Here is an 11,777-nt window from a genome sequence, read left to right on the forward strand (position 1 = left end):
TGTCATTGTTTGTCTTGTTACTACATGTAGTTGTGTTTTTGTTAAGTCAATAAATCTTTCTTACCTTTCTATCCCCAACCATACTCTCAATACCAAACCCTCCGCAGGCAGCTGGGACAGACATAAATAAACCTTTTTTTTTGGCACATTCCAGCAACCTCTTGTGTCACATGTATCAGCATCCCAGTGCTTAAAAATGGCAGTGGGGTGCTTGAACTAAAGCTCATCAAATGATCTTTAGTTCAAGCACCACTGCCACTATTTTTAAAAGCAGGGATGCTTTTAAGAGGAGCAGAACTGAGTGGGGCGAGGGTGGATGCAGGCTGCCCACTGAGGGCTCGGGGCTCTCTGCCCTGCTGCCTTTGCCCCGGGAGCTCCCACATAGGCCACACATCCCCTGTCTGCCCAGCAGTGGGGGCCACAACTTGCTGCCCTCACTGCTGCTGGGTGGGCAGGGATCATGTGGCCAGCGTGGAGCTCCCAAGGGAAAGGCAGCAGAGCAGAGAGCCCCGAGCCCACAGTAAGCAGCCCGCATCCACCCTGTACACAAATCTGGGGGGGGTATATGCCCCCCATGCCTCCCCCTGGGGACGCACACAGTGGCAGGGAGCCAACCTACTCTTCCCCCGACCCTAAATGCCATGCACTGCCCTGGCTGGGCAGCACCCCCAGCACCAGCCCCTGCCCCATTCTCTCCCTCACTGTGGGGGGCCCCAATCTGCCCTGCCATGCCCCTTCCCCTCCATAGACTTACCTGCAGAGAGCTGCTCTCCATGCTGCCTGGCTGTATTCCTGGCTACACGCATGCATGCGGCCACGCACATGCACATGGTGCCCCCTGTGTCTCGCTCCCAGCAGTCCCAAGCTGGACACCTTGCAAGCTAGAATGCTACCTGCCCGCAAGAGGAAACCTGCTGTTTCCTGAGGGAACCTAGGCATCTGGGGGCCCTGGTCCCATGGGGGAGAGGGAACCCAGGTATCCAGGGCCCTGGCCAGAAGGCATAATTATTGGTAAACATTATCGGCTACAACGTCCAAACAAAAGCTGATAGCTGATGTCATTTCCCTATTTCTTGGTGCCGATCCAGTATGCAACCGATATATTGGCGCACCTCTAATGTATATCTCATGCCTAAGCCCCACAGGGATCCACAACTACTAAGAGTAAAATTAAACTCTCTCTTTGACCTAATGAATCTTGAATTGGGGAAACCGCTAACCTGTTATCTGAAGGGAGGTACTGCTGTCACCTCCGCCTTAAGTTATATTGTAAAGATCACCTACCTTCATGTTTTAAAGATAATAGATGGGTCAAGAGAGACATCAGGCTTGTGATTCCTTAATTGAGGAGGCATGTCCTGAGGGCACAGAGTACAGCACCTAGGTCCCAGAGAGGGACAGGACTCAAGACACATTCCTCTGGTCAGTATTTCCCCAATTCACGTATCTACGGTTCCTTGCTCAGCATGCTTTAGACCACAATCTGAGGTATCTAACATTCCCCGTGCATTATACAGGCAACAACGATAAAATAGATCAGTGGTGCTCAACCTTTTAGGGTGATGAGCAGAGTGCTTGCAACTCAGCTGCTCTGTGGACCACCACTCCCCTACAGCAGGGAAAGAGGGCACTAAAAAAGACTTAGATGCCAACATCAGAAGGAGAGGAGGGAGACTGGAAGAGAGCTTACCTCCAGTAAACAGCATGTACCATAGGGGAAGTGGAGCGGGTTGGGAAGGGAAAGAGTAAAATTGTGCCTTCAATGAGGAAGAGGAGAAAGCAGTATAGCACATGGCAGGAAAGGGGATAGGCAGGGCCAAGCTGCTTGTTGCTGATCTCCCGTGCCACAGGCCGGATCCAGTCATGAGTCATAGGTTGAGCACCACTGAGCTAGATAGGTGGATTCATAACCTGAAAACAATCAAATAAATTTAAAATAATTTATAAAAGTTTGTGATGATGCATTTGATGCAGGACATTACCTCACACAGAGTTTAAACATGAAGGGATGTAGAGACTACTGTAGTAAAACTCCAAACAGTTTTCTGTCCTGAGTTTATATATCATTTTAATGCAAATGCCACTACTACAGGAGACTACAATTTACTGGCAATCAATGGCCAAACACAATATGAAGAAAAGATTTAAAAATAGTATTTTGTAGTAGTCTACTGGATTTCCAGTGTCTCTGGCCTCTAGAAACTTTAAAATCCCAGTCATACAAAAACATGAGAACCAGCCTGTTATGGATTTGTTACTAGTTAAATCTTAAAAGGCCAATCCTAAGATTTTAATGCTGCTCTCAAATTAAACCAAAATATTTGCTGCTGCACTTCTTCGAGAGGCCATTCCAGGTAGGTCTTTGTGTTCATTAACTTCCTCAGTTTGCAGAACCTTTTGGGAATCGCCTTTCCTTGAATGGGCTCTAAAAGAATCAGAATAGCTGTATCATTGTTCTCATCAAAGAGGCGGAAGTGGGAGAAGTCCAGCTCATACTTGCACCACTCGCTCTGCACAAAGTGCTCTGACAGCACAAACAGTGTCTTATGACTCTTCTCAATGGAGTCAATGATGTTATCAACAATCCACTTCCCAGGCACAAAATCCCGTTTGTGAAGACACAGTTTCAGAGGGGGGTTGGCGTGCTCCAGTTCCTGTACCATTAAGTCTTCAACCCACTCAGAGTCTCTCTCACTGTAGGAAACAAAAGCATCATAGAAGATGTCCTTTGTTTGCACTTTCTGTGGCTTCCTTTTTGCTTGAAGCCAAGCCCAGGTCATCTTCAAATACCAGAATGCATGCAGCTTGTACCCCACAATCACAATGAGCAGGATGAACAAGAACTGCACAACACAGATTGAGGACACCACCAGTGTTTGGTGGCATTCAATCAGCGAAAGCTGAGCAGCTTCCACTTGCTTCCCTCTCACAGCAGATGGAGAGTCACAAATGTAGTTTTCTGGCCAGTCAGCCAAGACATGGGCTATTCCTGCCTCAGACTGAATGAAGGAGAGAAATACACAAGAGCAGATGAAATTATTGTCCCCAGCCTCCAGCCTCTTCATCTTCTTAAAGGATTCATATTCTCCCTTAGAGAAACTGTTTAACTTGTTTCTTGTGATTGTCAGAGCCGCTACAGCAGGAAGGAGTGCAGCATCCGGCAAGGCCTTTAATTTGTTTTGGGCAATGTATAGCTCTCGGAGGAGTGGGAGCTCTGTTCTAAATTCAATCAGGTTGTTGCTACTAACATCCAAAACTTCAAGAGTTGGAGGAATGCAACCTGTTAACTTGGGGATTTGAGTGCCTGATAAATTTAAATATTTCAGGTTTTCCGGCCATTCACATACTTCCGGCATCTGTCCAAAATTATTCTGGCTAATGTCTAGGTTTGTTAGCTTCTGTAGGTGAGCTAAACTTTTTCCAGTCATCTTTAAATTGCTCAAGGAATTCTGACTTAAATTTAAAGTGTTCAGAACAGGCCAAGCGCCCATACATGCTGAATGCCCCAAAGCGGGATCTGAAAGTAAGTTGTCACTTAGGTCAAGAAACTCCAGTGAAAGCAAACGTTTTGAAATGAGGCAAGGAACCAAGAAGACCTTAGTATTGCCAACAGTGACCTTCGTAAGGTTACCTATAAGATTGGACAGGCTATGAAGATCTGAAAACACATAAAATCTTTCTATGACTAAGGTCCATATTGTCACTACTTTAACAGGACTTGGTTTGTCTACATGAATTAGTCCCGACCAGTGTCCAGTCCCCTGAAATACACAGTCTTCTACCTCCACCTCCCCCAATTGTCTCATGTTTGCCATGATGCCCATCATACTAGGGATGCTTTGATCTGTAAGCAAAACATTTCTAAACAGGAGTTTCTTCATAACAGAAGGAATCATTATATTCAGTAACATAGTTTCATTTTCTGTCCTGAAGGCTATATTTCTCAGTTCTAAGCAGGTTACAGAATTTACAAGATCCCCCAGAATTGATGATAGTACAGAAATACCTCTTACATTTATGATTATGTGATTTATGTTCCTAATGGATTTTAAACTTCCCTGCTCATACCAATGGAGCTTTTCCCCCTGAATTTCAAGTTGCTCAAGAACAGTAATTCCTTCAAAGTCCTGCTGCTGTATAGCAAGGAAGCGATCTTTATTCCCAAGGTGCAAATTTCTCAGATTCTTAAGATTTGAAAACAGGGACCCTTCTCCAAGTTCTGCATAGAAATTACCCCGTATGTCCAGGTGCTGTAAGGAAACAAAGTCCCTGAACCAAGTAGGTGACAAGCGAGTCAAGTTATTATTGGATAAATCCAAATGCTCCAGTTTTCCAAGGGAGTGAAATGAATCCTCGTCTATTGTCCAAATTTGATTTGATTGCAGCAACAGCACACGGAGGTTCACGCCTGACCTCAGGTCATTTTCACTGATGTGTTCTATCTTGTTGTGGGCCAGGTTTAGTCCTGTGATTTCACTTGTTATCCCTGAAGGAATGGTGTTCAGCCCCAAGGAAGAACAGTCACAAAAATGAGCAGCATCACACGAAGGACAAACCTGCTTTGTGGCTCTTTCTTCTGAAACCTTTGCAGTTATGACTGTGTAGATGATCCACACTCTCCAGATTTGTTTAATCATGATTTTTATCTAAAATTTAAAATAGGGATAGTGTCTTTAGTTTTCAAAAAGCATATTTTTAAGACGAAATAAAACTAGCCCCTATGGAGATATACTCTTAAAGGTGTCAGAGAGGATTTGATGTAATGTCTTTTGAATATAAAAATGACTATTTCAAGCAATAACATATTCACTTAATAAAAATCAGATTGTACATAAATGTAGTAGAATTATTTTCTGTTTGAAATTCAATTCCTTTTTTTATTCTTCTTTCCCTTTTGGAATGAGGAACAAGTAATTAATTAAGAAATACAACTGTTAATTTTTATTTTAAAAAACAACATGTGTAAGGTAAGCATGACATAAATTAGTGATCTAGTCCTTAACATGTTCAATAAATAATTGTTTCAGCAAACTACTCTTTTACATGCACATTTGTCATCACCCCCCCGCCCCCAGATTTTATTTGCAGATATACACAGATCTGGAACTGGAGGGTGCTTATACTTCCTGCCTATTCCAAATCTGTGAAGTCAATGAGAGCTGTGGACAATCACTATCTTGTAAGGAGCGTGTTCTTTCATATTTAAACGTTCTATTCTGTAACCTCTATATAGAGTTTCCTGAAAGAAAATGATCTACAAATATTTAAAGTCTTTGGAGCAGAGAATATCCTTGCCTAGAGGTCTGTGCCAGCCTGGAAATACTGATAATGAAGCCCAGCTTAGAGGATTTAGCACTGGAGCAGCATTGGCTCCTACAAAGGCAGTGGTTCCATTGTGCTGATAAACCCCCTCCAGTTTTTTAATATTTTGATTTGCATCTCTGTGGCAGTCTTTTGCAGATGGACAGGAACAGCTGTGTTACTCCAAGCAGGTTGCTATGGGCTGCTCCAGACACTTGACTGGACTTGCCACCATCAGCCTCTATTCTGCCCCACTCTACAGAAGGAAAGAAAATCCACACTGTTCCAGATCCTTTGTCCTTCTTCCCTGGTACATTCACACCCCATTCCCTGGGACAGCTCCCTGCTACTGTGCAGTAGGGTCAGAAATGACATGACACGGGCACTGCTAAAGCACTACTAAAGCAAGTATTAAATGACTGTGTAGTACCAACTGTGGGATGCATATGTAGATGCTCCCACTGTGTTCAATCCATGTTTACATCAGTATAAATGGCTCATAGGAAGCAACACTTTATTCCAGTAATTAAATATTCTACCCAATATGAGTATCTTATAGGTCATTTGTGACTTTCTCAGAATCACAGAGGAAGACTGAAGTTAAGCCATAAATAAAACTAGATTTTCCAGTGTTCCAATTTTTATCTTGGCCATAAGACCTTCCTGCCTCTTAGGATTTAAGAAAAATTTAAAAGCAAAGCAAATTCCTTTACTTCTCAGGCAGGCAGTAAATTGACAAAGTAATATTGCTGCAAAAGTGTCGTTGCATTAATTTTTAAAATGCATCCTGCAACCTCTATATATTAGACTGAAATTTTAAAAAATCATTATAATCCAAAAAGTAACCAACTCTCAAAATTATTTAGAAAAGCATTGCAGCAGAAGTACAAGGAAGGCTTTTGTATAAAAAATAAAAGGAGAATTTTTGTAGTGATGTTATTTGGAGCTTCTTTTCATATAACCCCAGAGCTGCTGGCTTATCCATGTGCAAATTAAGAAAGGTTTTTTTACTGCAAAAAAGCAAACTATCTCAATATAAACTGAAACTGGTGCTTGTCATTTTATAAAAATGTAAATGTGAGACTATTGCTGGCTTTCTTTGAGTAGGGAAGAAAGAATGCTGGTATACCCCCTCCCAAACCTAGCAACTTCCCCATTCTTTCCCTTTCCCCAACTTACAAGCACATGAGGAGACCTCAGGCTTGCCCATGGCTATCTATTAGCACAGACTGTGTCTAAGGGGTCCATGAAAGATGATTATGATCAATCAAAAGTATGTGAATACCCAGACTTGTAATTCAAAGGAGTCCGCACCTCCATTAGAAAAATTTTAGGGGTCTGCAAGCAAAAAGAGGTTGAAAACCATTGTCTTAGTACATCAACCATAAGCCAAAATGGAAACTGGGGAAAATGTCTTAGGGAAGAGCTGTCCCCCTACCCATGTGCATTTCCTTTTTCCCGGTGAGCATCACAGGAGTAGAGAAAAGGTTACAGGGAAGTTAAGGTGCATCTGTTTAAGGCAGAGCTTTCGAAACTTTTCATGTTGGTGACACACTTTTTAGACATGCATCATTTCGCGACACAGTAATTCAGTTCCAGGGGAGGGGCCAAGAGAAGCAGACGCGAGTAAGGGAGCTCAGCGGTGCCCTTCCACAAAATTTTCTGCATTTGGCGCGACACACCTACACACTGCCGCCGAGACACTAATGTGTCGAGGCACACAGTTTGGAAAGCTCTGGTTTAAGGACTCATCCATGCAGATAGCAACCTAGAAGACTACTGCAACTAACTTTCCAACACGGGCACTTTTATTCTTTGCTTTGGTGTTTTCTTTGAAATTAAGCCAAATACACAGGAAAATACTCAGTAAGGAATAAGCACGGTCACACTGGGAGTTGGTACAAAACATCTGTTGTATTTTAAATTAATATCCCAGGTGGTTTCACAGTAACTGCCCTGTATTGACAAACCCTACCCTACTTGTGTTGTTCCTAAGTAGGTGCCTATCTGACAATTATGTACAAGTGATAGACTCACCTGTGGCATACAGATGTTGGGGGAGGATAAATATTTTCCTCCCTCATCCTATACCTCTAGTAGGAGACTCCCTGTCCACCCACAAAGGCTCTAACAATGACTTATTCCATTTTTTTTTTCCTATTAATGCCACTTCTCCTAGATCTCAAACTTTGGGAACTGAACAGAAACAGCATCACAGTTAGTGACTACCCCATTCACGCTTTTCCTAGCAAGTAGGTTCTTGACATTGCCGTGGAAGTTGGTATGTGAGTGTGCCACTTAAGTGATTTACCACTCTGAGGAACATGCTGTTTGTAATCGACCCAAGTGGGTAGTAACAGTAGCAGGCCTACTTTCTGCTGCCTAGTTTGAGTGCCGGCTACAATCTACTGGTGAATATCAGGTTATTCTTATCCACAGTAATACAAGCCACAAATAAAAGGATACTTAATGTCAGTCTCTCAATGTCAGAAGCATCAACTAAATTTAAGCAGTATTATGTTGAAGCAAGGACCCAGAGCGACATTTTAATGGCTGAGAAAGCCCTAAAGAAAACACCCAGAAATGTGGCAACCTGAACATAGCCTTTCAGGCAAGATATTTACAAATAGAAAATTCAAGAGGAATAAAAATAAAGGGTGTTTTGGTCAACCGCTGAGTGGGATATTCTAGGTGATCTAAACTACGGGCATTATGCAGCACAGTTGCCAGCACTTCATTTGACAGGTAGCCTAAGCAAAAACTGAACTTGGCTGAACTACAGTGCAAACCACTGTAAAATGCTCTTGAGCTATTTCTCATGTCTTTGAAACAATCAAGCTTTTCTGTAGTGTTGGTTATGTTGGGCATCTGTCCCAGTCTTCTCAACCATATTATGATAACAAATGCCAGGGAAAATCCCATTCCTGTTTGTTTTAATCTACTCCCACTCTCCCCTGCCTATAATGCAGCATAAGATCTTGGCTTAATTTGCAGCCTTTCAGATCCTTCTCTTTCAAAACAGTATTGGCATCTTGCCACTCCACATTATCATTGCCATCAGAAGAAATATCTTTTTCTTATCCGCTTGTAAAAATTGCATCAGACATTACCAGCATTTATAAACAACAGATCTCAAGCAACCTTACAATTTGCTAAGTGTTACATCAACTATGGACCCAATTGGGCTGATTCATACACAAGGTTATCTTTACCTACACACGAAGCCTCACGGAAATCAGCAGAACTTGTGTAAAGTTAAATAACCCTGTCACAGTTCATAGTACTGAGCCCTATATGAATGATAATACAGATCATGTTCAATGTGCAGAGGTTATGCAAATTACATGTGGGGCTGGAAACCATTAGGACGAAACTAAAATCATTACTGTACAAATAAGTGTCAACTATTCTATGGCTTTTGCAGTATTTTGACAACGATGCCAAAGCAGCCTGTAGAATCAGTTCTAACACGCTCATTCCCACTGAGTGTCCATCAACAGCACACAAATGTGCTGGAAACTTCCCCCCTCCACCCTACCAATCTTACAATTTGACAAAAATGGGATGAAATGAAGAAATAGTCTAGTTGACACTTGTTTGTAATGATTTTAACCTAGTTGTGATGGTTTCTGGACCCACATGTAATTTGCAGGATCTCTAGATGTTGAACACAGTCTATTTTCCCTCTAGGTAAGATTTTGTGTGACCAACTCTCTACAGCTGGGAGAGGTGCCACAAAAAAATGGGCTTAACGTGGGTTGTGACCCATGGGGGCCACAGCACCCGGGCTTGCCCTGCAATTGTTCAGGGGTGCTTCAGCATGTGGCGCAGCGTTAGCCCAACGTCCGGCATGCCAGCGTGATGCACAAGAGAGAGCTCGCACTAAGAAGCCGCGCGGCTGCAGGAAGGGCTGCCCACTCTGTTTGAATCTCAACCTCGCATGAGGCAGTGCCATCAGTGACTTCCCATCAGGAAGGCGAATGCACATAGATTCAGAGATGCTAGGGTTGGAAGGAACCTCAACAGATCATTGCCTACTACATGGTAAAAACCCACCGGACAGCAGCATAAATCAGATTCAACGTTTCATATGTATTTGAATGCCCGCCCTATCACTGATCTCCCCGGTGACTCCCAGGCGTCTCCCGGCGATTTCTCCAAGGCAATCCAGGAGGGTTGGCTAGAAAAGCCGGGCTCCTTGCACCAGAAGAGCCCCCTCTTCGCTTCTCTGTACTCAAAAAGCAGGGAGGGAAGAGAAAGGGCTGGTGCGGAGAAGCTGGAGGGCCGCCGGCGCCGCATCTCTGCCAGCCCAAGCCCGGCAGGCTCAGGGATGCCGGTGCCCGGCCCGCTCCGGCTCTGCAGGTGCCCCTCTCTGCCAACACCCGCCGTCCCCAGCACAGCCCGGGAGCGGGAGCCAGAGGCACCTCGGCGCCCACGGACCCGGGCTTGGATGCCCCAGGCAGGAGGCGGCTCCACTCCCCGGCCCCGGCCCCGGCCCCGGTACCTGCCGCCCCGCCGCGCCCCGAGCCACCGGCGCCTGCAGCTGCCGCAGGGGAAGTGCGGGGCCTCCCGGCGCCGGCGCCGGCCACGGCCCGCGCTTCCCCCTCCCACCAAACCCAAGGGGCAGGAGGCAGGCAGGGCTCCTCCAGCCGCGAGCCGCAGCCCCCTGCGGGGCCCCGACGTCCCGCAAGGGCGCGAGCGGGGCTGGGGGCACAGACGGGACCCAGGAGAGCAAGCCAGAGGTTTCCCGTGGATGCTAGGGAGACTCGTAGCCGCCCCAGAGCCACTGTTCTTCGCTGTTAGGAAGCCTGCTGTCCCGAGGAGGGTAGTAAAGCCCTGGAGCAGGTGCGCGGGAGAGGTGGTGCGAGCTCCAGCCTTGGAGGTTTTCAAAACAAGCCTAGGCTGGGATGATCACGCACCTACTTTGACCGCCTTCCAGAGAAATGTGGATGTGTATCTTGCTGGGATCCTGTGACCCCTGCTGACTTCGTGTCCCCGGGGCAGGGACTGGACTCGATGATCTCCCGAGGTCCCTTCCAGCCCCAATGTCTATGAGCCTATGTCCTAGTTGGGGGGGGGGGCTGCTTTGAGCGGGGGTCGACTAGATGCAGCGCCATAGCGGGGGGCGGGGGGCGGGAGGGCCGACCGCCCCAGACACCAAAGCTAAGGGGCGCCAACGGGCCTGAAAGCCGCGTGCCGCACGGAGGCTGCGAGGTCACGGCCACCGCCCGCCCGCAGGCAGCAGCGCTAGCGGCGGCGGCAGGCTCCCGGGGAGCTCCAGCAGGCAGCGGGGAGGGACGAGCCGGGAGCTCCTTCAGGCGGCCGCAGCAGTATCGGCAGCGGGGGATGGTGAGCGCTGACCAGCAGTCTGCAACCACCCGCAGACGCTGCCAGCGGCGTCAGCAGCAAGGGGGCGGGTGCTGGCGGGTGGCAACTGCCCACAGGTACCGCCGGCAGCGCTTTTTGCAGGGGGTGCACCGCCAAGCTCAAGGGGTGTCGCCAGTGCCAAGAGGCGCTCCCAACTGCTCAGTCAACTTCCCAGCCGGGGCGGGGTGCGAGATGGAGCCCCAAGAGGCTCGTTTGGGGGGGCATGGGGACAGAGGGAGGGCGGCTGCGCGCGCTGCCGGGCAAGCATGGGGGGTGCCCCTCGGATCTGTCTGTGGGGCGAGGGCGGGCTGCCGCTGTGGGCTTCGCCTCAGGCACCAAACTTCTTTGCCACGGTACTGACTAGATGGCCTCCTGAGGGCCCTTGCAACCTTCACTGATCAGTAGATAGTGCTTAGGGATCCTTAAAGTACAATTAACCCTTAAATGGAACATGAAATACCAACACAGACAACTCAGTGTCCTAAAAACAGAGTCTAACTTTATTAGTACAAGTATTATCTTAGCAGTTTCTGTACTCAGGGAGGGAAAAACACTTAGTACAATGATCTCACCCAATCCCAGATGTTACTTTGCTTCACAGAAAAGACGGCCACTCAGGTCCTGTAGCAAAGGGTGCATCGTTGGCTGGGACCATCCAGATCAGTGTTGAAAGCCGGATTTATGATGAAAATGATGACCACCACGACACACTTAACTTTCTTACTTCCCCCTTTTATGGTTTTCTTTAACTTGACTCCTTTGATGACTCCTTGCTCTTGGATTGGTCTCGCTGCAGTCAGAATGTTGTTCATAATTTATCCTGGCAGCATATTCCTTTGTTCAACAGCCCCATTACAAGCACACCTCTTAATTTGGCCTTTTTCTGGTGTCTTTAAGCATTGTTCGTTGGTCTCCTTTACCACCTTTCATTAACATATCCACTCATTCCATCCCTCTGATTCAGCTGGTTAGTGCCAAGTTCAGTTAATTTGAGCTAGTAACAAAACTGTGACTATGTTGTGTTAGAAAAACTTCTCACAGTGATGGAAAAAGGAAAGAAACATCATGCGAGCAAACTCAAGGCTTTAAGATGTGTGCAGGAAACAAGG

At 46.4% G+C, this 11,777-nt stretch overlaps 1 protein-coding gene across 2 annotated transcripts; it reads right to left on the reverse strand.

Moving 5' to 3' along the window:
- Positions 1 to 2,051: 2,051 nt before the first annotated feature.
- Positions 2,052 to 10,330, reverse strand: LOC132248574 (toll-like receptor 2 type-2). Of its 2 annotated transcripts, none has more exons than XM_059721948.1 (2): positions 10,221 to 10,330; positions 2,052 to 4,646 (listed from the first exon to the last, which is right to left on the reverse strand). In XM_059721948.1, the coding sequence occupies exon 2, from the start codon at positions 4,635 to 4,637 to the stop codon at positions 2,283 to 2,285; it is 2,355 nt and encodes a 784-aa protein (XP_059577931.1). In that variant the 5' UTR covers positions 4,638 to 4,646; positions 10,221 to 10,330; the 3' UTR covers positions 2,052 to 2,282. The 2 variants fall into 2 exon arrangements, with proteins under 2 accessions (XP_059577931.1, XP_059577930.1); XM_059721947.1 differs by lacking the exon at positions 10,221 to 10,330 and adding an exon at positions 9,806 to 9,901.
- Between the last annotated feature and the right edge of the window lie 1,447 nt (positions 10,331 to 11,777).

This window comes from Alligator mississippiensis, chromosome 2 (genome assembly GCF_030867095.1).
Source record: "Alligator mississippiensis isolate rAllMis1 chromosome 2, rAllMis1, whole genome shotgun sequence".
NCBI classification, from domain to species: domain Eukaryota; kingdom Metazoa; phylum Chordata; order Crocodylia; family Alligatoridae; genus Alligator; species Alligator mississippiensis.